Source organism: Dermacentor variabilis, chromosome 1 (genome assembly GCF_050947875.1).
Source record: "Dermacentor variabilis isolate Ectoservices chromosome 1, ASM5094787v1, whole genome shotgun sequence".
Classification (NCBI taxonomy): domain Eukaryota; kingdom Metazoa; phylum Arthropoda; class Arachnida; order Ixodida; family Ixodidae; genus Dermacentor; species Dermacentor variabilis.
Window position 1 is genome coordinate 26,433,442 of NC_134568.1, and position 25,411 is coordinate 26,458,852.

The following is a 25,411-nucleotide window of genomic DNA, read 5'->3' on the forward strand; positions in this document are numbered from 1 at the left end:
GGCGCTCTTTGGCCAAACCTGGCCCTTGCGCCATAAAACACCACACATCATCATCATCATCATCATCATGTCTTTCAGTGAATATGTCCGTGAATTCAAATATTGCGCCACAGCTATGGCGTCACCTCCGTGATTTGCTACTAGCAAAATAATAAGTTTTATGTCAAATGCCAGAAAAAATGTCGGCCAAATAACCCCAATACCATTAAAAAATAGTTTCACAAGAACTTTAAGTGCTCAATCAAGATCTGAGACACCTTATGTAAGATTTAGTTTGTAGCGTCAGTGGCGCTACGAACCAAATCATGCCAATCTTGCATAAGGTAACGCGATGGCTGCGCGCCAAAAGCAAAGTTTTTCGAGTGGAGAGAGTTCCTTCCTTATTCTATGATCAGGCTTCGTAGGTTCTTTATTTTCTGATAAGGGTATAATAAGGTGCAACATGGATGGAGAACCGCAACTGCAGCACCGCAGCACTGCTTTGTTTGGTAAGGACTTTTATGATATAAAAGTGTTTGTTTCGTTTGAAAGCCATGTTGCACGGCTTGAACGATACAACTTATAACGTTAGTTGGCGTTTTCAGTTTTGTTTAATGCAGTCATCGATGTAAGTTGCTCCAGAGCGGTCTAGTCGGCCCCTGCACATTTCTTTAGTATTGACTGCAGAATGTTCCTTTTGTTATGGCGCTGGGCCTGACGCTACGAACGAGAGCTGTGTTCCGTCCTCTCCTGATCTACTTCTGTACAAGGGCCGCCTGAAAAGTAATGGGACTGGTGTTACTAACAGCTTGTTTTTATGCTAAACAGCAGACTGCAGTAATCCCCCTCCAGTCAGACGCAGTTTTCCATTCTTTTCTGCCACGCCTCTATGCACTGCTGGAAGGATTCTTCAGGGATGTCACAGAGGGCAAGATCAGAAGAATAGGGTGGTTCTTCGGGACGACCATGTTCGCCCAGCAATTGCCTTATATTGAGGGCCTTGTGACTTGGTGCGTTGTCTTGATGCAGCAGCCACGATTTGTCCTGCCGTAACTCCCGTATCTCCTCGCACTCATACCGAAGTAAACGCCTTAGGATCTCTTTGTAGACTTGCTGATTGATTGTCAGACGCTGTGGCAAGAACTTACTGTGGATGATGCCTCTCGCATAGAAATATGTGGTCAGCATGTCTCACTTTTAACTTGCACTGCTTTGCTTTCTTTGGTCTCAGTGATCACGGAGACTTCTACTGACAGCTTTGGCGCTTGGGTTCTGAGTCACACTCGAAAATCCGTGTCTCATCACCACAGTAATAACTTCCGTTGAGTTCCATTTGAAAACGTGCGATGAAGTCCTGATACACCTGCATGTCGAGCTCCTTCTATCAGAACTCATACATAATGCCTGCATGCCAGAATCTTCAGTCAAGGTCTTCCAAACATTGTCATACTGCATGCCCAATTAATAGTTGATCATTTTAACAGTTATCTGACAATTAGCACCCAATGTCTGCCTTACTCATTTGATGTTACCGTCAGACCTCTTGTTGGAGACCTCCCATTCCTGGAGTTATCTTTCACTCCTTCATATCCCTCTTAGAACCTCTTGTGCAGCTTTATTAAATGCCATTGGCATAGTGCATATTATATGGGGACAAGAGGCACCAAAGCATACACACAGCACTAACTTTCAACAATAGATTTATTTCAAAGATGAGCAGTACATATATCCTTCACTAGGTACATAAAAAATGTCAGCAAAAGCAAAAAAAGAAGAAAAAAAAATTAAATTGCATGTGACAATGGGAGGCTCATGATATGCATCTATGATATTCGAAAACATTCTAATTCTTTTGTTAATAATGCGATGGAAGGTTTGCTGATGCATGCATCACCATACATGGCTCAGCTGTCTGCATTGTGCTTCGATGATTACCCTAGTCATTTCGTTTGCAATCTTACCCAGAATAAGAGTTTTGCTAAAGAGGGGGGCTGACAGGCACACTTATTTGCAGTGAAGTGCAAGGAAACCATCGGGTTGGTCCTTGCTTACTTTATTCCTGTGTTCACATTGCCTATCATTAAGCCATCTGCCAGTTTGGCCAACATAGCTCGCTCCACATGTCATTGGGATATGGTAGATAACAACTGTGCTGCACACTACGTACCTTTCACTGTGTTTCTTCTCACAGCTTGTTTTATCTGTGCGTTCTGGCCTCGTTTTCTGGTAAAGACTGCTCAACCTTTTTGGTGCATAGAATACAACCCTAGTAATGTGAACATAGGAATAAAGCAAGCAAGAGCCAACCTGATGGTTTCCTTGCACTTCACTGCGATAAGTGTGCCTGTTGGCCCCTCTTTAGCGAAATCGTTATTCTGGGTAAGAGCGCAAACAAAATCACTAGGGTATAATCATCGAAGCACAATACATAGCCATGTATGGGGATGCACGTGTCAGCAAACCTTCCATCGCATTATCAACAAAGGAATTAGAATTTTTGCACATGTCATAAATACATACCATGAGCCTCCTGTTGTTGCGCATGATTCCTTTGTTGCTTTTACTGCCATTTTCGGAGCACATGTCCAGTGACGCACCTAGTGAAGCATATATGTACTGCTTATCTCAGAAATCTATTGCTGAAAGTTAGTGCTGTGTGTGTGTTTCTGTGCCTCTTTCTCTCGTCTTAAATGAGATACTCCAATGGCATTTATTATGACTTGCCAACAAGCCCAACTTGCAACCTTAGTCGACTTCACATAAGTCCACTATTTGGTTGGCGACGTTCCTAAGTTCTTGACACGTGTGCATGACATAGTGTTATCTCCATACACTTGCCAAAACATTTCAAATGCGTCTGAAGGACTTTTCTCCAACTCGACCAAAAATTTTAGTTAGATTCATTGCTCCATGCATGGTTCATTCCTCAGTTCTTACAAGTGAACTACATGCGTAGACAAAGGGGTGTAAACAAAAGTATGTTTTAAAAAATCTAATGGTTCCAAAAAGTGCAGGTTAGTCATGTACTACCAAGACAATCTATTACTTTTACATAAACTTATCTGTATTTCTTCCCTAGCTCAAACAGTGGACAGAGTCCAAAACAGACATCTTATGTTCTGGCTAAACTAGGCCTACTGCTATGTCACATGTTACTGTGTACTGTAATAAAACATAAACATGTAAACAGTAGTTGCAAGCTTTGGCTGCATAAGTACCTAAACTAACTGGAGCCATGCTAGTCTCCATAGCTGGTTTAAAGCCACATAGGCAGTGAAGCTGTTCATCTGCTGTTTTGATTTGTGAGGCATAGTACTGTTATGTTGAGTGACGAAGGAGAAGCAAAAAAGAAAGAAAACTAGAAATATGTTTGTATAGAAAATGCCATTGCAAGAAACAGCGTTGAATTAAAACCTGGCTCTCAAAACTTGCTGCCATGGCATTTTGTTATTACAAGTATGTGTAAGTTGCTTATAAGCAGACTTAGTACTAGTCTGGTTTTATTGTTTTCTTATGTGTCATGTTCTGTCCTTGCAAATCTTAATAAAGCTGCTGATGTCCTTAAATTAAGCCCATGGAAGCAACCACAGTGTGTCTACTTCACTGTTAAGCATCACGGCACTGCGGCTAAAACCAACAGCAGTAAGCAAGTAAATGGGGTCTCAAGGTAAAAAATAAAGGAACAGCCACATCAAGAAAATTAACAGAATTATCAAGGCAACCAGCACTTGCCAGCTGAAGCCTTTTTTGTACGGTGAGACCAGGAGAGGGCAGAAGTTTCTCTTGTTGAGTATTATCCTACCTAAGGAAGGCCACAACTCTAATACAGGGAGTAAAGCATTAAATTCTCACCATATGAAACTGCATCTCAGCACAACAGGGACGGGACGGAAATAAGCAAACAAAATTGTGAATAATATAAAGTCTCAGAAACAAGGTTTCCATTTTCTTGTCTCGTCATGCACACGCATGTAGCACATTTTACTTTTATCCGACACCTTGGTATACTTATTATGAATCTATTGTCTATTCAGAATTTAACATATCCCTTTCAGATATGCATATCTGACCAATATAACTGAAGATGAGCAAGATAACTGTATTAAGTTGAAAGGTTAAGCATACCTTGAGAGAAGGTCTCAGAGTGACCGGTAAGATCAACCGTGGCAAAGCGACAAACTCAGTGTTGCCTATGAGAGGTATGACTGGTGTAAGCAATTTGTAATCTCAGGTAGGGTCTGAGTTAGTGTATCAAGTTAATCTTGTAATGTGAATGTATAGTGTGAGCTTTCATTGCAAGATGCTCATTTCAATCATACCAAATGGCTTTAGCTTGTTATCTCTTGCAGCATACAGCATGCAACACTTACCAAATTGAACCATTAAAGCAGTATGAAAACGTATAGTTGAGCACTGCTGTTCCAAATGCAAAAATAAAATCAAAGTACTTTTTAAATATTGGTTTAAAGAAATGTGCTGTTCCATACTTCTTATATAAATAGCAGACATTAACATTTTCAATTCTGCATGACTCTTTTCAAAATTCCATTGTGAAATGTACGAAGCTTTGCAAAAGGAAAGATATGTTTGTGAGTTGAACTCCTGCATTCTGATCTTTGAATGTCGTGAGGAATGTGGGAACGTACCAGAGAAAGCTAAATGGTTGTGAGCGATGTGTTGCAGTTTGTGGAGTGTTTAGTTGTTAGTGTGAAGTGGTTGAAAAGAACTAAGAAGTTTCCCAGGAAAGCATAAAGGTTTATTTGAACAGAAATGTGTGCCGTTGGGTCGTTCAGGTCGGTGATTATGTCATGATCCTGCGGCCCTTCAAAAGGATAAAGTAGAGATGCAATGGGAAGGGCCCATTTAGGTAATGTGCAAGATCTTCAATACTATGCCCTGAAAATTCTCTGTGGTCTAATAGTGCAAATATATACTGCTGAATTTTGCTAAAACCTTGCCTAGGAATGGAGGATGTTGTGAAGATTGTTTCAGATGCTGGGGAGAAACCCTAGTGGTAGAGATGCATGCTAAACACATGAGGGTATATCTTTGTCTTAAACAAAGTGCTTCTAATTCTTAGGTTAATTCTGCAAATGATTTAATAGTTGGCCAGAAAAGGCAGAACTTATCACTCATCAAGTTGAGCTAAAGTCAAGTCAGGTCAAAGCCATCTCGCATTTCCCCTTGACAGCGTGTGATTTCAGAGGCAGAGCTCAAGCAAATAGTCAAATTTGGGGTGATCAAGGCCACTGACAGTGATTACTGTTCACCCATGATCCTAGCAGAAGTGCCTGGAAAAGAATGCCCTTGAATGGATTATCACATGTTGAACATCACTAAGACCAGTGTTATCCCATACGTTGCATTTTAACGCCTTCTGTGCCTTGGACGAGCTAGGTTCGTCCACATGTTTCTAGTAAAAACGGCCAAGGACAGCAAAGCTCGTCGTCAGTACTTTTCATTTTTTTTAGCAATGGCATTGACTAGGTGGTTTTGTCTCAGTGCAAGTCTTGCTTTTGGTAAATGGTAGCACATAATCTGCGGGGCAGTGCAAGCAGGAGTGAGTTTATTCTGGCAGAGGAAGTTAAACAAGTTGGCCACTGGGGTCTTTAAAAATGGTACTGCCATTGTCTTGAGCTTCGTTGTCTTCTTCACGAAAAAGGAGAGCTGATTTCAGTGATGAATTATGGTTTTCAAGATGAAGTGTACTGCTCTTCAAATGAAGGAGACACCAAGATACTTGGTGCACTTAGCTCATCTTCTGAGACCGCTGCTTCTGGTGACTTTGAGGTCTCAAGGCAGTGGTGCGGACGCAATGTAAACAAAGCCCCTCCATGCTTCTCACCTCACTTCTAGTTCTTTGGCATATCTAGTTAATGACATCTGACGCGGAGGACACAGGTGAACCATTGAAGTATCTCGAAGTGTACTCTGCAGGCAAACCTAGAGTTTCATGTTTCCTTTTTATATCTATCGCACGGTATATGGTATAGTGTTGTTAAGTTTGTTTTGCAATAATGGTTAATATTTCAGATGCTTAAAACATTGTAGGCAACATTTTTCATTGAAAAATCTGCGTTAAAAAATTTGGCAAATTTTGGTCAGAATATGGGATAAATAGCATGCCACGGTAGTGGTTAAGGGGAAGGTCGAAAAAGAAAACGTTGTGAAATACATTTTAGCACTTTATATAGTTTAGGGACAATGGTAGGCGCTCATGTTGGAAAATGACAGCTGCTACATAGCAGTTGTCTCTCCATTCAGCACATTCATTCCACTTGTGTTGAGCTTTGAACTCTAGAATGCACTGTTTAGTTTCTCTAAGTTATTGTACAATGTACTAAAAGATATGTAATAGTTACTAAATGGTCCCATATTTCGACGATGTGGCTATCTTTCTGAACAGCTGCAATGTGCACACCTCAGGAATGCGTTATAACAACTGTACAGCACAGGCTTCACCATAAAAGCTTAAAAATGCAGCTGTCATTCTTCACAGATAACCTGTGCGGGATATCTGCTAGTTCTGGCAACAAGGCAGCTTTTGGAGCAATAGAGCCTATTGCAAAGTTGCCTCAGTCGCGAAATAAAAAAGGATATATTTGTGTTCTTGGACGTGTAATATTACCAATGTTATCCACATCTTTCTTTCCTTTCTTTTTCTTCTTAATTTCTTTTCTTTTTTTATAGATCGCAAGCTCATTGATTGATCCGCTGCAGAAGGGGGAGCAAGGAAAGCTAGACTAGGAGGATGTCAAGGAAAACACATTTCAATGAGAGGAAGAATAGGTAGGAAGGCTAACAAGATGCGTGCCCAGTTTGCTACCCTACACAGGATGAAGTGGGTTCAGAATGCGCCGCAGTGCTCTTTCTTTGCCCTTGCAAGGTGCCCAGGGAATTACATCAGTGTCTGCCTGTGAAATCCAGCCCAGCTTATCACCATTTTTGTGGCAGTTTCAGCTAAAGTTTTTATTTTTTGTTGAATATCTTCGGTATCCAGGTTCAGTTACTTAGTATACGGCTTCAATTAATTTTCACAAGCTGCTTACAATAGTTTCAGGAGTTTGGTGTATTGTTTCATAAGTGCTTGTTGTTCCTGTTTAATTGTGTACCTTTGTATTAATCAAATTGAGTCTTCATGAACAAGATAGAAGCACAGATTTTTGTGCCATAGTACGAGTTGCTGCTTTAAAGCATGGCCTGTTATTGGTGACTTATGTCGTGTACAGTTGAGTACCCTCAATCCAATCTCTCAGAGTGCACTTAAGTGCTTGTTGTTCCTGTTTAATTGTGTGCATTTGTATTTATCAACTTGGGTGTTCATAAACAAGATGGACGCACGGATTTAAATGCCGTAGTATAAGTTGCTGCATAAAAGCATGGCCTGTTATTGGCGACTTATGCCTTTTGCAGTCCAGTACCCTCAATTCAGTTTCTCAGAGTGCATTTGTTTTGCTAGATAACTTGTAAGGAATCAGAGCATGTGAAATTCACCTACTTTTGTAGATTACTTCTCCTGACTTCCATATTTGTTGGGCTGCTAAGCACGAGGTTGCAGGATCGAATCCCGGCGGCCGCATTCCTATGGGGGTGAAATGCGAAAACACCTGTGTACTTAGATTTAGGTGCACGTTAAAGAACCCCAGGTGGTCGAAATTTCAGGAGCCCCCCCACTACGGCGTGCCTCGTAATCAGAAAGTGGTTTTGGCACATAAAACCCCATAATCTAAGTTTTTTTCCCATATTTGTTGCGAGTATTGCTGTGCATATTGAAGTTTAAGGCGCCTTCATGTTTACCTAATTTTGTAGTTCTCCAATTTGTTCCTGGGATTTGGCAGCAGCAGCAGCTGGACGTGAACTCGTCTCTCACGAACGCTGCTTCCATTTTTTCAGCTATCTGCTTCTGTTTCGGCGCCTGTCGTCCTGGCTTTCCTGGTGCTTGTCAAGATTCCTAATCATCGTGCCTCCGTCACCAGCCAGTATTCTGCTGCTCTGCGCATGCCCAGACGCATCTACACCAGGCGTGCAATTGACTGACCTACGACGTCACCGGGATCTCGGCGCCACCCTGGGCCATAAAAGCGGTGGCTTCACAGTGAAACAAGTCATTTGGCAGCAGCAGCAGCTGGACGTGAACTCGTCTCTCACGAACGCTGCTTCCATTTTTTCAGGTTGGTGTCACAACCCTATTCCGTAAACCCGAGGTCTATTTTCTGAAGAGCACTCTCGCTGCTGCTGCTGCCATCTTGCATTTGTTAGTCTATGCGTTCGTAATATCCGTGTTATTCTGTTCTTTTTTTGCGTATGCTTGTTGCTGCCAAGGGAACTGTTGTTGATCGCGCATACATCATGTTACGCTGCTGCGTGTGCCGACAGCTTATTGCTGATGGCTGTCCTTCGATACGCTGCTCTGAGTGTGATTTTGTCTTTCATCTTGGACCCTGTAGTGGCGTTTCGGAGGATACACACAAATCGAAACGAGGAAACGCACATAAATCCTGGAGGAGGAAAGAGAAAAGAAGAAGGCAGGGAGGTTAACCAGAATAACGTCCGGTTGGCTACCCTACACCGGGGGAATGGGAAAGGGGAAAGCAATGATCACAGGGAGAGAGAGGAGGGAAGGAAAGAATGAAATTGTGGCCATAAATCTTTTCTGCGCCCATAGGTCTTTTCTGCGCCCAACAAGCTTTCGAAGCTGTGTTCTCGAGTTTGCTGTAAGAGCAGGCAGGGCTGCCGCACGAGGCATAAGAAGCCCTTTGTTGAGTGCTCCAGAGGGGCTGTTTATGCAATTCCCTTGCACCTTTGTGGGCAGCTCTAAACTGGACAAACCGAGTGTTTTGTAAATGACTGTTTAAGGGAACATGCGCAAAAACTAAAGAAAAAGGAGGATAAGGGCGCACATTTGGTGGCTCATGTTAGTGCGTGTGGTTGTGATGCTCAATTTCCTGCGACTACTATTCTGTGCAGGTGCGGCAACGCCTCTTCCAGGCTCGCTCTTGAGGCCCTCTTTATCAAGAAGAATAGAGATAGATGTGTGAGTGAGCCTTCTATCACATTACTAGATGCCTAATTTAACTTCTTGCGCAACTGCCTTTGATGTGCATGTGCCAGTTTCTCTTCTGTTTGGTAGGCGCACGCGTGACAAGAGGATATATATGTACTATCCTTCCTTCCATTAAACAGTTGTGAGTAGCGCTTTTCCTTGTCCGCCTTTCTTGTTTCCGTGTTTTTATCGCGCTAAATTACTACTTCAAAGATCTTGAATAGTCTGGGAATACTCATGAAAAACTCAGAAAATTTGTGCTTCTATAAGGAAAAATTAGCCATAACTTTATCGAAAGGGAACGAAAGTCGCGCTAATGCTGGCTCGAGTAACAGAGAGGAATTGTCTTTGACGCCGTGTTATCGGCTGGAGGAGTTGTTAGTGTACAGTCAACGACTGATTTTCTGGACACCCGATTTTTGGGACATGTCCCATAACTTGGACCACTTCGTGGCACCACCACGTGCCCCATAGAGTCAATGCACAAGGACGTATGAAATTTCGGACTCAAGAATCCTTTGACATTTGATTTTCCGGACATTTTGCCGTCACCACAGGTCCGAAACGGCATTAATCAGAGCCACCACCGCCGCGATTTTGATTATCTAGCCACCTTGAACCGGCGCTATCGCACGCAGATCCGCTGGCAACTGTAGCCACCGCCGCGACAACGCTAGGCCTAGCTACTTCGACATTCGCTATTGTTAGCAATACGCCGCTGTTTGCAATGGCGCCGACTCGGGTTTTGTAATCCTCGCCAATGGCTTCGAAGTTCGGAAGGCACGACGCATTAAATTATGCCAGCTTCCGAAAGTAAGCTTCGCCTCGATACAGCGGTGTTACGCGGTGAAGCATACGCGAAGTGTTGCGGTGAAGCTTAAGTGTGGGAAGGGGCAATTGTCACAGGACCCATTATGTATAGCTTAATTATACGCACGTGCACGCGCCATCTCCTGTCAGAGTACGAGGACCGATATGCCTAATAAATGTACTGGCAGGCCTTCAGAACTTTTTGGGATGTGCTTGTGGCCATTTGATCCCGTAAGGGCAGTAAAAGACACATTTTTCGAACTGCCCGACTTTCCGAATGTTTTCGTGGCCCCTAGGGAGTCCGAAAAATTGGACGTTGACTGTACTAGCGACCAAATGGTCCGTGAGGCGAACGCGCAGTGGAAGGAAGACGAGAACAGAAAGGACTGACACAGTGAGGAATGAACGGGAAAGGAAGTGTGCCGCCGCTTCTTTGAAGGAGCTTGAGCTCAAAAAAAAAAAAAAAAGCCCCACGGGGGCGTCTGCATCAGCAGGTGTTTGGTGTGTTGCGACACCGCGTACCCGAGCACACGAGGGTTGGACCCTCCCGCGTGTAGCCGTGCGCGGCTTAGCCGTGTCCGGGGAAAGGGGGATCCTGGAGGTTGAGCCGATGCCGGGTGTTCGGACCTTTAAGGCCCCCCGGCGGAGGCAACACACCTCATTGGCCTCTGCTTCACGTAGACGGCACCCCCGGACTGACCCACCCGGGGGAAATCGGCAGTCGCCTTTTCCTGTCTCTTCCTCTCGAATCTTCGTCTTTATCTCTTACGTTTTGACCTTTCCTGTCTTCTCCTCTCTTCCATTTACTTCATTTTCCTCGGCGGCAAGGGTTAACCTTGTGTGGGATAGTCAACCTTGGTAATAACAGATTTGGTTATAGTAGTGTCGTACAGCTGGCGCATGCAGGCTGTCTTTTCACGGTCCTGCAGCGTCCCCTTGTTGGGCTCCATGGTGGGTGGCTGGCGGCGCTGCCGAATTTTGACATATATCTATGGCAAGTTCTTTTCCAACACTTCCTGATCGCCCTCATAAACGAGGGCGCACCGAAGAAGTTTTAAGATTTTTTGGCCGAAATAATGACAATTTCTCAAGATTTCATGTTGTACATTCCGAGAAAAAAGAAAAAGCAGCGAGAATGATCTCACCTTTTCTTGTTGCGAAGACACTTAGTGAAGCTTTTGGCCCAGGTTACAAAGTCTCTAAGTTAGCAAGTGGCGACCTCCTGTTAGAACTGCGTGATAAGACACAGTACGAGAAACTCTCTAATCTAGTATCTTTCGGGAGTCTTCCAGTGACGGTCACACTACACTGCACAATGAGCACCACCCGCGGAGTCGTTTCCGATGCCGATCTGATGGAACTGACTGAAGCTGAACTACTGGAGTGCTGGAGCGACCAAAATGTGACCAATGTCAAGAGAATAAAGATCAGGCGCGATGGCAAGGAGATTGAGACAAAGCACTTAATTCTAACTTTTGCATCAAGTATGCTACCTGAGACGATTGAGGCTGGGTACATAATGATCCGAGTCAGACCGTACATTCCCAATCCTCTCCGATGCTTTAAGTGTCAAAGATTTAGCCACAGTTCACAGAACTGCCGAGGCCGCCAGACTTGCGCAAAATGTAGTGCCCAAGAACACCCATCTGACAATTGTGAAAATACTCCACACTGCGTGAACTGTGATGGGGAACACGCCGCGTACTCGCGGTCCTGTCCATCATGGAAAAAAGAAAAAGAAATAGTCACAATCAAAGTTAAGGAAAATATAACGTTCAAAGAGGCACGCAGGCGGGTAGCATACCTGCCAAAGAAAAGCTTTGCCGAAGTGGCGCGTCAGGGGGCAGCGTCACAACGGCCTCCGGCAACTGTCCGACCCACACGCAGTGAGTCGCCAGTTACGCCATCTGGCCCCACGGTGGTTGCAGCTAGCGCTGCTCCGCCAACCGAGAAAAAGGGGCCATCGACCCCGAAGGTGGGCGCAGCCGAGGCTGCCTCAACCTCCCAGGTCCCTTCCAGTGCTGGCAACGGCCGGCGCAGCCAAATCCCCCAGGGAGCCCCATCGACCTCCGGGCTGGTGGGCGCAGGGGTCTTGCCCTCCAAGGCGGGACCTTCCCTGGTAACTTCTCGCTCACAAGAGCACATGTGCGGCGCCTCACAAGAGGCAATGGACACTACACCTATCCCCACGGCGCGCCAAGCGCCTAAGGAGCGGCGAGGCTCCCTTGAACGCTCCAGAAAGGGCATAACTCCCGTTACAGGGCCTCGAAAGAGCTCAGTAACCTAAGGCATCACCTCCGTTTCTGTAAACACAGCACCAATTTTTCTTTAAATATGGATACACAAATCATTCAATGGAATGTCAGAGGTCTTCTTAGGAATCTCGATGATGTGCAAGAACTTATCCGTAAACACAATCCAAAAGTGCTGTGTTTACAGGAAACACACTTAAAATCAATGTACACAAACTTTCTTCGACAGTATGTTACTTTTCGCAAAGATCGCGATGATGCTGTCGCATCATCGGGTGGTGTTGCAATTGTAATTCAAGAAAGCATAGCCTGTCAACAGTTACAACTACGAACGGCTCTTGAGGCAGTGGCGGTTCGAGCTGTTCTGCTAAACAGACTTATCACTATTTGCTCGCTTTATATACCCCCACACCACAAACTAAGCAAACATGAATTTCAATCCGTTATAGATGAATTGCCAGAACCATATGTTGTTCTTGGCGATTTCAATGCACATAACTACCTGTGGGGCGACCCTCGTATAGATGCGCGAGGGCGTCTTGTTGAAGAGTTCCTTTTTCTTCTGGTGCGTGCCTCTTGAATAAGAAGGAACACACATATTACTCTATTGCAAACAGAACCTATTCTTCAATAGATCTTAGCATAGTCTCCCCGTCTGTACTGCCTGAACTTGAATGGGAAGTTACCGACAACCCTTACGGCAGTGACCACTTCCCTATACTGCTAAGGTCACCTAAAGAAAACGAATATCCTCCACAAGCTCCTAGGTGGAAGATTTAGACAGCTGATTGGGAGAAATTTCGAACTCTCACTAGCATCTCATGGGCTGACATGTCTTCTTTAAAAATTGATGCTGCGGTGGAGTATCTTACAAAATTCATAATAGACGCCGCATCAAAATGCATATCCGAAGTGAGTGGTTTAGCATGCAAACGGCGCGTCCCGTGGTGGAATGACGAATGTAGGACCGCCCGTAAGAAACAAAACAAAGCGTGGGGGTTGCCACGCGCCTCTCCCACTGCGGAGAATCTTATTAACTTTAAAAAAGCAAAATCCGAAGGCAGGAGAACGCACTGACAGGCCAGAAGAGAGAGTTGGCTGAAGTTTTTATTGAGTATTAACTTGTTTAGAGACGAGGCCAAAGCCTGGAACAGGGTTAATAGGATTAGAGGGCGGCAAACATATTCACTCCCTCTGGTAAACACACAAGGCGATACCCTGCAAGATCAGGCGGACTCACTTGGGGAGCACTTTGAAAGCGTGTCGAGCTCAACCCATTATTCTTAGTCCTTTCTCAAATATAAACAAATAGAAGAATGCAAGCCAATAATTAGAAAATCCAGACAGAATGAACCCTATAAACGGCCTTTCAGAATTGCCAAGTTGAGAGCTGCCTTGAACACATGCAAAAGCACTGCACCGGGACCTGACAGAGTCTTGTATGATATGATCAGAAACTTACATGCTGACACACAAGTTACACTACTCACACTTTACAACACTATTTTAGCTGCGGGATACCTCCCATCTACATGGAAAGAGGCGATTGTGGTTCCTGTCCTGAAGCAGGGAAAAGACCCCTCCTTGGCAGCAAGTTATCGTCCGATAGCTCTTACGAATTGTTTGTGTAAGCTCTTTGAAAAAATGATTAATCACAGACTCATACACTTCCTTGAACTCAACAATATACTCGATCCCTATCAGTGTGGCTTCAGACAAGGGCGGTCAACAACAGATCATCTTGTGCGCATTGAAGGATATATTCGCGATGCCTTTGTACACAAACAGTATTTCCTCTCCATATTCCTTGATATGGAGAAGGCATATGATACAACATGGCGCTACGGGATCTTGCGAGATTTGTCGGCAATGGGCATCTGTGGAAATATGTTGAAAATAATTGAAAGCTATTTGTCCAATCGTACCTTCCGTGTAAAAGTCGGCAATACACTGTCACGTCCCTTTACCCAGGAAACTGGTGCACCCCAGGGAGGCGTGCTCAGCTGCACTCTCTTTATTGTTAAGATGAACACACTACGTGCTTCACTACCACCTGCCATTTTTTATTCCGTATACGTAGACGATATACAAATAGGCTTCAAATCCTGCAACCTCACAGTATGCGAAAGACAGGTACAGCAGGGCTTAAACAAAGTGTCCAAATGGGCAGACCAAAACGGATTTAAGGTCAACCCCCACAAAAGTTCTTGTGTTCTCTTCACAAGAAAGAGAGGCCTGGTCCCAGATCCTTGTGTAGAACTGGGCAGACAACAAATTCCTGTCAACAAAGAACACAAATTTCTAGGTGTTATTCTTGACTCCAGGCTCACTTTCATTCCTCACATAAAACATCTTAAAGAAAAATGTCTTAGAACAAAGAACTTACTTAAAATCCTATCCCACACAACGTGGGGTAGCGCCAGACAGTGTTTATTGAATATTTACAAGAGCCTAGTTCGATCACGGTTAGATTATGGTGCCGTAGTATATCACTCTGCCGCACCGAGCGCGCTTAAGATGTTAGACCCCGTTCACCATCTGGGTATCCGTCTGGCCACTGGCGCATTTAGAACAAGCCCTGTTGAAAGTCTATATGTAGAGTCAGATGAGTGGCCACTCCATCTTCAGTGAACAAACATCAGCTTAATGTATTTTCTCAAGGTTCGCTCTAATAAGGAACATCCGTGTTTCGCAACTGCTAACGACTTGACGTGTGAAACACTTTTTCATAACAGACCTTCTATGAGACTTCCTTTCTCACTGCGTGCAAGAGAACTTAGCACGGAAATGGATGTCCCAGTTCTCGAACAAAGCCTAATGCCTCCAGCGAAGCTAGTACCGCCCTGGGGGTGGCAACTGATAGAGTGTGACACATCCTTTGTAGAGGTCACTAAACATGTGCCAGAGACACATATCAAAATGCACTTCTTGGAGCTCCAGTACAAGTACTCGTGCACAGAGTTTTACACAGACGCTTCTAAGTCGCATGCCTAGGTGTCCTGCGCAGCCATTGGTCCATCCTTCTCGGAATCCGGCGTACTGCACCCTGAAAGAAGTATATTTACGGCTGAGGCCCATGCACTATTGTCGGCTGTGAAACATATCAGAAAATCAAATATTCAAAAAACAATTTTATTTACAGACTCCTTAAGCGTCGTAAAAGCCTTGAAGTCACACTGTAAACACAGAAACCCCGTAATTACTGAGCTCTATTCCATTCTCTGTAGTGCGTATATGTCTAACCAGCATGTCATTATATGCTGGGTGCCTGGACATAGGGGCATCGAGGGTAACGTTCTAGCAGACCAGATGGCCACATCAATTTCATTGCATACAGTTAATCCTACTGCTTCGGTCCCTGTCACAGACCTGAAGCCTTTTTTAAGAAGGAAACTGCAAAATTACTGGCAACGTAAGTGGGACGCAGAAGTAAATAACAAACTGCACGTAATAAAGCCACAGTTAGGTTCTTGGCCCTCCGTAACAAAATCACGGCGAACAGATGTCCTATTCTGTCGCCTCAGAATAGGACACACATTTGGCACACATAACTTTTTACTCACTGAAAATGATCCTCCAACCTGCGGTAGATGCGGGGAGAGGCTGACCGTCCTCACGCCCTCCTGGAGTGTCGGGCAGCTGAATCTGAGAGAAAGAAACATTTTCCCCTAGCATACCAGCAGCAGATCCCCCTTCATCCAGTAATGTTACTCGTCCCAGAACCGCTATTTGACACCAACGCAGTCCTAAGTTATCTGAAAGGTGTTGTGTTGCATGTTAGCCCCACATGTTCGTAGTGTCTCCTCTCTTCAGAGGATGGCGCTGTGATAGTTCTTTCGTATAGCACGTGCCTCTAGGCCCTTGTGTTTCAAGGGCTCCGGTGAGGCAACAGTGCTCCAGGTATTTTTACCATCTCATATATTTTCTATCCTGCGTCATTCTTTTATGATGGATTTTAATGTTCATAGTATTCGTCATTTGTCATCGCCACAATTTTATAGCAAGTAGATTTTACGCACTTTACAGTGACTATTTTTAGGCCACTTTACAGCCAAGTCACATCTTCCATAATACATCATCGACATTACCACTTGTCATGGCGCTCTTTGGCCAAACCTGGCCCTTGCCCCACAAAACACCACACATCATCATCATCATCATCATCATCAAAAAACAAAGTGTTGGCTGATGTTGAGATGCAGGTGTCCCTCATCCAAACCAAAATGAACTCTTTAAAGCAGTGAAAGGCAACACTGAGACGGGCATGGGCTGAGAATATGTCAGGACAGTTGAGATCGACTTTCCAGCTTCTGAGAGGGAATCTAATTTGTAACAAAGTTCGGGCCTCATACCAGTGAGCTTGCTATCAGTTGATAGAAACAGCTCATATTCGAAAATATTTGCTTCTGTATGCATCACTTTTTATTCATAGTTGAAAATTTTCTACTCAATTTGCAATGGGCTTTACCCTTTTTTCCGAAGCTATTTGAATCATTGTGCATTTTACTAACCTCTCCCTTCTGTTCTATTTTTCTTTAATAAACACTTGTCCTTACTGTTCAAACTGGATTAGGCCGTTTTATTTTTTAACATGCTTACTAGAGAGTGACAGCATCGGGCGACATTGTGTCAGCCCGCCTTGCATAAAATAAAGTTCTGTGTCACTCAGGAAATTTTACGAAGGCATTCAGGGAAAACCTGGAAAATTCGAGGAATTTGGAAATGTCAACTTAGTAGGCACCTTGATTTTACTTCTGCTCTTACTGTCCCTAACAGTGCCACATACCTTCAGATTACCTGGAGGCACACACATCTTATAAAGCAAACAAGTTTGGAATGTGACTCTTTACTGCAGATGTTCCAAGTGAGCTTACTAAGCAGAGTTGCCCACAGTATTGGGAATTATCAGTATGTAGCTATGTTTCTAGCCTCACAGTTGTGTGCACCTGGGAGTTGCTCAAACAATAATGTGTGACATAATGAAGGATTCAACAGGACACTATCCAGTCGGGTAAAGGCATCTGATGAATGCTCAAAAATAAAGCTTGAGATCTCTACGTCTATTGGTCAAGTATTTTTCTTTTTACATTTGTCAGTTGCTCATTCTATTAATGATATGTATGTGATGTTTTCAGCAGGGTAGACCTCATGCCTTAATTTTTTATGTGCTGGCTGTTTTGCCACTTGAAGTTGTTATGCCAGTATTGGTCGTGATGCAGCTTGTGGTTGGCATTTTTGTTTGCCTCTGGACTGCGCTTTGTGCTGCAAATGCAACATTGTCTATGAACTGATGTAACCATGAAACCGACAATGAAAACAACACAAACCATGGCACAAAGGAGGACACAACAACCTTATCTGTGTATTAAAGTAATAGTACTAGTTTACTGTATATAAGAAAATAAAAAGGGGAAAGAAAAGGAAGTGCTGCAGACACTAACTTTCTTGCTTTCCAGTGTACACTTGAACTGTCCCGCTGCCTTGGGAAACATATGGGGTAAAAGAATAGATAGGGGAGTGGAAAGTTACAATAAAAGAGACAAAGAAAATAGAAGGACATTAGTGAAAAGGGGAACGTAACTCTAAACACTGAAAAGAAATTGCAGCGGAACCCATCTCACGATGACTGTCAACGGTAATGCATTAGCATGGAATTAATATGGTGACAATGTATTGCCATTGCCGAAACGAGGCATGTATGAGGCGTGTACTGCAGCAGGACTCCTCTTTCGCGCTTCCCTAAGAACACTCAGCACCATCTAGCATTGCCCTTCCAAAGCCTGCATGTGGCCTCCAAAATGCATGGCGCGCCTGTGCATGCGAACGCTTAGAAATGCGTTACATGACAACCGGGCTTCTGTCGCGCTTCTTTCTTGACATGCTGCACTATCTAATGGCACTGCCAAGAACTCTGCACAACATCTCCAAGATGAGAAGTGCAGCACACTGGTGCCTGCGAATGCTGAGAATTGTTCCCTCGCTTGCTGGAGACTCCATTGCACATACTCAGGCATTCATGGTGCAGCTCGCTAAAGCATTGGTGTGTGATATCCGTTCATTTAAAAGCAACACATACCCAGTGCATTTGTGGCACAGCCTGCTAATGCATTAGGTTGCTGTCCTTGGGGATCCCCTGTGTAGGTGGGTTCAATTCCACTGAGCGTCGGAATAATTTAAGGGACCTTTTTCATCATTGTAGAACGGTGCATTCCCAGTGTGACATATCTAGTTACCCAGGTTGGCATGAAAGACGTTTATTGAAGAGTGGCGTACACCTGCTGCCACATACCCAGTAACCCAAGCTGGCATCAAAAAGGTTCATTGGAGACTAGCACAGACAGAGTGGCACATACCCCAAGTATTCCTATGGAAGGGCTCTCCTCACTTCTTGTCTCAATTACCATTTTTTTTTTTTTGCCACATCTTGGGGCCTCTGCATCCCCATTAAATTTTATTCACTGTTAATTCTGCTTGCTTATAGATGTACAATAGTTGCTCTCTTAATGAGACCCATATTTTTCATTCTACCCATCTAAATATAGGTGTTACTGTTACCACCTGCTTATTGATAAACAGGATAGCCCAGAACAATGGTTGGCTGCTTAACATTACATGAAATTTGGAACAACGACCATAGAAGTTAGCAATAAAAGTTATAAAGTACTTGTTTGTCAGCATCAGCACTTGCCACATATTTTCGTGGAAGGCGATTAAAGAAAAAATGGTGTCAGGGAGATCACTCATGCAAAGTGAGTCTCATTCAATACTTAAATATTGAAGGCAAATCTTGCTTTCACATCTGGGTTAAAATAAAATAGGGTAGGTTGTGTCAGTTATGCAGCTGTAGCGGGGTGGGTGAAACATCTTGTGCATGCTGCAGGGAGTGTATGGGCACAGGGGCCCTGCAACATCTATTTAAGCAGTCACTGGATAGACGTGAAAGGAGAGAGTATCGCCTCATGATTCTCCTACAACAAGAATGTTTTGAATCCCTCCATAGAAGCAAAGTCACTGCAACCGTATATGTTACATTGATGCTTGTATTTCCCTTTCCTTTGTCTTGCTAGCGCGGAGCAGACTTCAATGGGCCATTGGAAGTCGTCGATGCATAGGATCTGAGACCACACAGCGTGCCTTATGATCTTGGAGGCCAAGGGCTAAAGCTGCTCACCTTTGCATGATTGATGATGTCAACTAAAGCTAAAAAAATGCTTGCTTTCAATCCTGCAGGAGAGAGTTAGCGATGGGCTATACGAGATTGTATATTCCGAACTGAACGCGGCGCAATAATATTTGGCTTGCACGTTCCCGGCAGCATTCTCTACAAATCTGGAGCTCTTTCTTGCCATGTTCAAGAAGTGTTGCAGGAACCCTTCAACAGAATCATGCTCTTGACAGCATATATTTTTTGCATTGAGAATTTTTGGTATTTTTTGTTTTATTGCATCATTCTGTGTGAAACAGAAAATCACCTGCAAGTCCATATGGCCGGTACACAAGCCCAATTTGTCTGCCTTTATTACAATGCCCCTTGTGCATATTGTCCTTCTCCCCTCGCGTGACCACGCAGCTTCTACTTACATATGCGACCGCTTTGTCTGTCTATTTGACAAGAAACACACATAGCTACCCAATGCCTACCCTGCACCATGCTCAAGGATTGTTGAGGGGGGGACCCTGCTAGACTGTGTCAGTTACAAAGCCACATTGGAGTAAGTGAAATGTGTGTGTGTCTTTTGTGTGGTACAGAGTGTGTGGTGGTACTAGGGTACAGAAATGACTTAACTAAATACTCAAGTTACATTTATTCATGCATTAGAAAGCTTGCATGTCTAATTTATGCTACAGCTAGGGGGGTCCTACGGTCTAATCTTGTGGTCATGCTCGCTCCCTATTCGGAGTAGGCCTCCTGTGCTCAAAGGTGATGGGCGTGAATAGCCATCTGTATGTCTTGACGGCCGAGTCTCTCCATGTCATTTCTGGAGCCTACATGTCGAACACGGGAGCGCCATAACCGAGCAAGTGTGAAATTTCTGAAAAAGAATAGCACATTTGTATGCCTTTAGTTCTTGATGAGCATAGCTTTGAGTTTGAGGTCTAATACCTTCTATGGCTGACTGAGCTCTATCAAACGCAACCACTCCCACTCTTATCAACAAATCTGCTGCAAAGCTATGCCTCCTTTAATGCTTAGCGAGAGGTCAAATTTAGATCTGACTGCATCATGGATGGCTTGACAACGTGCTATCTTTTGCACCCAACACATGCATGTTTGAGTAATGGCTTCTCTCCTCTTCACAACGATACCAACGTAAGGCGCATGGGTAGTATGGTTGTAAAGATATGTGATCATAATACTATAATGTGTTTTCGTTACAGATTGCTTTATCAAGCAACCCCCTATGCCGACAGAACTGAATGATGTTTCACACCAAAAGCTTCGCTTACAAAATCTTGCCTATCTGCTATACTGACAATGTCAGCTTGTTGGGCGAAAGCTCAATTGCCGTATTGCTCAATTACTCTGTTTCACAGTTTCTGAAAATTAATCGCTGAATTTGCAATTACTGAAAACATGTGAAAAAAATGAATAATGTGACCATACATATTTGGTTTCACTTGTAAAAGTTCCATCATCTGGGCCTGCTTGCCAGACAGCAGGAGCAACCAGCTTGATGAAGCAAGCAATGGGCTTTCGCTCACCTTCACAATTTCAAGGAACACCCAACAAGGACAAGTCAGCGCTGTGCAACTGTCGGTCACTTCCTGCTGAAAACTACAGGGTCCCCAGAAACCAAGCCAGTAGATTGTGCCAACGAGATTGGTTTGTGAAGTTTGTTTGTCTTTCGTAGGAAAGCAAAAGCAGCATCGTCATTGTGTGATGAGTGCCTTCAACATTGCGAATAAGAATGAAGAAACATAGGAAGTATCGAGCCACCTTTGATAAAACTGAGTTTAACAAATTAGGCCACATGAAAAGGGTCAGTTTCGTTTGGACTCTATGAGCCCAAATTTGTCACATCAGAGTGGTATTCCTTATTTGAGTCTCCTGTTACAGCAGTGCAGTTAAGAGGAAGCTTTAGCTCGGGTGCTCCTATATAAATACATGTAAAAGGAGAATTCGTTTTTCTCAGCAACCACAGCACCAAATTTGACGAGGTTTGTTGCATTTTTAAAAAAAACTTGAGATCTAGTCGCTGTTGGTTTCGAATTTTTGATTTAGGTCGTCAATTTTTTTTTTTTTTTAAGTGGCAAAAATTAAAATTTTCAGAAAACGAGACTATCAAGTTTACAATTCTGTAGCTCAGCAAGGAAAAATCGTATCACAATTCTGTGAATTGCATCTGATAGTACATCTAAATTGTTACATTAAAGTGTTAATTGATATGTTACACATGAATCTCAAAAATTTAGTAATCCGTAAATACAGCTTTTACAGAACCCTTGTAAACAACATAACGAATTCACATAAGATATAAAATGGCATAGGGAATTTGTCTGTTTTCAATAATCTAATAGGTGCTGTTTACAGAACCACGATATCTGTTCTTGATGCAGAGCTATTAATATCTAAACTTCGTGCTTCTATTTCTTTCAATTTCGAATTTTTGAAAACCTTCTTAACAAAATTCAGGCCCTAAATTGAAATTCCACTTCTGACAGTCACTAGAACTTTCTCTCTCAAATGCAGCAAATTTCATTAAATCGGTCCAGTGGTTATCTCAGAAAAGCGTTTTTACATTTTACATGTATTTGAATAGGTCGCGTTGGAGTTGGGCCCAAGCTAAAGCTTCCTCTTAAGAGCAGAATGATGCCAAGGCAGCTCTGCGTGTCATAGTAAGCTCTCTACATTACCTATGCCACACAGTTCAAGCTCCTTGAGGACAAGGTAAAGGTGACAGAAATTGGCTCAGTTTGCTCGAGGGGAGATTGGAGATTGTTCTGGCCCTTATGACATGGATTGCAAAATGAGCTTATAGAGATTATGGCTCGTACTTTGGCAAAATTGTGAAGGACGGTCAGTCCATTCTACGGTATTATCACTGATGGCACAACGGATATAAATGATGAGGGGCAGTTTACTTTTTATGTGTGTTGGGTGCAAAACCAGACACTTGAAGTTAGAAGTATTTTGGCCGATACAATGTGGGTCCGAGACAGTGGATACAAGACATTAAACTCTGCTATTAAGGGTATGATCTTGCGTCTCAACTTTGACTTTCACTGTTTATGTGGCCACTGCTTTGATGGGGCAGCGAATATGTCTGGCTGTTTGTCAAGTGTACAGAAAAGAATTAGCGACTCTGAGCCAAGGTCTCTGTGCTTGCAGTGCAGCAATCACTATTTTTACCTGGTAATGCAGGAGGCTAGCAAGAGCTGCAATGTGATTGGAGACACCCTTAGCATTGTTAAAAACGCATTAAATAGAATCCTTGACTCAAAGACGTGCAAAAGTGTTTAAGCAGACATAGTAATTCTTATGGGACACAAGGCTTCTGTAGGGACTGTATCAAAGCCAAATAACTTGTCGCTTTGCCCACCGCAATGTGCTGTTAGAGTAAAACAAATGAAAAGGTTCATTGATCATTATACCAGAATTCAACAGGCACTGAACATACTCTTGCAGACAGAAGATTCAGTGACCAGTAGCAACAAGCCAATTTTGAAAGGTTACGAAAGGCCTTTGCAGAAATTTGAAACTTTCTTGGGTACATTTCTGTAGCCTTCTTCAGGTCTTGTGAAGAACTCGCAAGGGTTCTCCAGAGCGCAACATGGTACTATGCTTGGTGTCATTCAGCCACCCAGTGTTATGTGGAATGCCAGGCCTGTCTCCTCCAGGAAGGCCACCAGGATAGCATGGGCTCTTCCACAAGACATGAAACTGCGCAGTGCCCTCAAGTAAGAGCAGTGCGGTCTTGAAATCTGCAGCAAGGCTGACGTACCTGAAGGCAGACAAGAGTTGGTGGTGCACAGGAGTGTGCACTGGGCAGCAGAGCATGAGATGCTCAAGGCTCATGTTCTTCACAATCAGTACAGGCACTGGTTAGTCAGTCCTAGCTGCCGCCGGCAGGCACTGGTCAGCACGTAATCTATCTGCAACAGAGAACAATGGCTCGTTGGCAACTTGCGAGCCTGTGGCGGCTGATGGATCTTGGTGGGCTCTCGTTATATACGGTCTTCTGCATGTTGGGCAATGAGGTGCACTCAAGTTGCCTTGCATGCGTCATCTGCAGGCACAGCATAATAGCTGGGTGGAAGAGCCTATGTTGCGACCGCGAGGCAATTGACCTGCTCGTTTCCTGCAACACTTATGTGGCTGGGAACCCACTGAAAGCGAAGGTACTCCCCCCTGTTGCTGAGAGCCACGAGATCGTGGCAGATGGCATAAAGTAGGGGGCAGCGAGCGAGCAAGTTCAGAAGAGAGGTCACCCGCTGCTTAGAGCCTGACAAGTGCAGAGCAGGAGTCCATTAATAGAAGTGTAGGTGGTAGTCAAAGTTCTAACAACAGCTTCTAGCCCATACTGAGTGCCATGAGTTCAGCTGTGGTAGTGGAAGACTGCCTGTTGAACCGGCAGCTGCAGCTGGTTGGGAGCTCCAGTATCGTGGCTGCAGCATTAGCACTGCGCTCTTGCAGGACCAAGCTGTCCGTGTATACATGGAGATAGTCAGAAGAACTTCAGTTTGGCCTAGTTGTTGTTTACTGAATATCATATTGTTACGATGGGAAAAGAGCACGAGGTCGTCGACGGTGAAGATGACGAAGTGGCAACAGCCTCTCAGGATTCTCGGATGCTGTTTATATACGTCTTGTAAATACACTGCGTAAGTAGTTTTATACCCGTGACATTTTGGTGGAGGTGCGGGGTGCGCGTCTTCGCCCGGGAGCTCCGCAGTGGACGTCTCACCCAGCCTGGGACCATGCTTCCATTGGAAGGCACCACATCTGCAGCTGCAATGCCGACTACCTATACCCATACGTTGCTCTACCTCAGCCGCAAGACCCCGGCAAGCTCACCGGCCTCGATGGTGTTGATGTGGAAGAATGGTTGAAGATGTATGAGCGCGTCAGCAAAGTGAGCAGGTGGGGTCTGACCATAATGCTGGCCAATGTTGTGTTCTACCTCGACGGAACACCGCGAACGTGGTTTTACACACATGAGGAAGCGCTAACCAGCTGGGACTTGTTAAAAGAAAAGCTGTCCGACATTTTTGGCACTCCGATCGGTCGACAACTAACCGCCAAGCAACAACTTGCCACGCGTGGCCAAATGGCTACTAAGTCCTATGTCTCCTACATTCAGGACGTCCTAGCCCTCTGGCATAAAATCGGCACGTCCATGCCAGAGGCGGACGAGGTTGGACACATTATCAAAGGCATCGCGGACGACGCATTCAACCTTCTGGTCTTCAGAAACTTATCAACTGGGGACGCCATCATGAAGGAATGCCGCCGTTTCGAGCAGGCAAAGAGTTGCCGTATATACAATCAGTTTACACGGCTTCCAAATACTGCAGCGACCTCTTCCTGTACTGACACCACCGACCAATCTAGCTCGCCACCACCAAGCGAAAATGCGACACGAATTGTACGCCGCCAACTCGAAGCAGCGTTTCCTGCCTCGCCTCAACAGACGTCTTGGAACAACACCACTGAGACGATATCGCTGATCCGGTCCGTGGTTTGCCAGGGAATCGCGAATATGGGTCTTCCCAGTGCCTGCTCCTATGCCTCGGTACTATCGCAGTCCGCCTCACAGTGTCCGTTATCCCTACACTACCAGGAATCCCTCGGACTGGCGAACACCTGACGACAGGCTGATCTGTTTCTCCTGTGGCCGAATCGGTCACGTTTCCCATCACTGCCGGAGCCGTAGGCCGTGCCCTCCTCAAAACACCTTCCAGAATTCGAGTTCGCCCCGAAGTTCTTCACCCCGTCGCTTTTATGACGCTTCCGACGCCACTACCTCGACTCGCCGCTATGCTCACTCGCCCTCACCTCAACGTCGCCAGCCACGTCCCCCCCAGCTTTACCGCTCACCGTCACCGACCTACCCAGGACCGTCCCAGCAGGAAAACTAGGCAATGCGGCACCTCGAGGTGGTGCTGCAACGTCAAATTCGCCACAAAATTTTCCTTTGACGCTGTTTACGAGACATAACCTTCTTGACGTCCAAGTTGATGGCACACCTGTCACAGCCCTCATAGATACTGGAGCTCACGTATTGATTATGACCAGTTGCCTACGCTGCCATTTAAAGAAAATTATTACGCCTGCCGTTACTCGGTTCGTACGAATTGCCGACGGTAGCACGGTGACCGTGGCTCC

At 44.6% G+C, this 25,411-nt stretch overlaps 1 protein-coding gene and 1 long non-coding RNA gene across 2 annotated transcripts in view; both read left to right on the top strand.

Annotated features, from left to right (window-relative positions):
- The first annotated feature begins 304 nt into the window (after window positions 1-304).
- LOC142570547 (uncharacterized) lies at window positions 305-9,137 on the top strand. Its single transcript, XM_075678924.1, has 4 exons — window positions 305-488; window positions 6,670-6,768; window positions 7,873-8,150; window positions 8,947-9,137. Exons 2-4 carry the CDS (start codon window positions 6,731-6,733, stop codon window positions 9,015-9,017), a joined length of 387 nt encoding a protein of 128 aa, XP_075535039.1. The 5' UTR covers window positions 305-488; window positions 6,670-6,730; the 3' UTR covers window positions 9,018-9,137.
- Window positions 9,138-20,714: 11,577 nt separating this feature from the next.
- The window catches only part of LOC142575990 (uncharacterized), a 109,127-nt gene continuing 104,430 nt past the window's right edge, over window positions 20,715-25,411 (top strand). The window contains exon 1 of the long non-coding RNA XR_012826750.1: window positions 20,715-20,908. This is a non-coding gene — a long non-coding RNA (uncharacterized LOC142575990). The remainder of the gene's footprint in view (window positions 20,909-25,411) is intronic.

Bases quoted from the DNA above. Each gene is read 5' to 3' on its own strand.
- LOC142570547 (XM_075678924.1), top strand. From the start codon at position 6,731: ATGTCAAGGAAAACACATTTCAATGAGAGGAAGAATAG. The intron at 6,769-7,872 runs GTAGGAAGGCTA...CCATTTTTTCAG, and splicing joins TTCAATGAGAGGAAGAATAG to CTATCTGCTTCTGTTTCGGC. The intron at 8,151-8,946 runs GTTGGTGTCACA...TATTCTGTGCAG, and splicing joins CGCTGCTTCCATTTTTTCAG to GTGCGGCAACGCCTCTTCCA.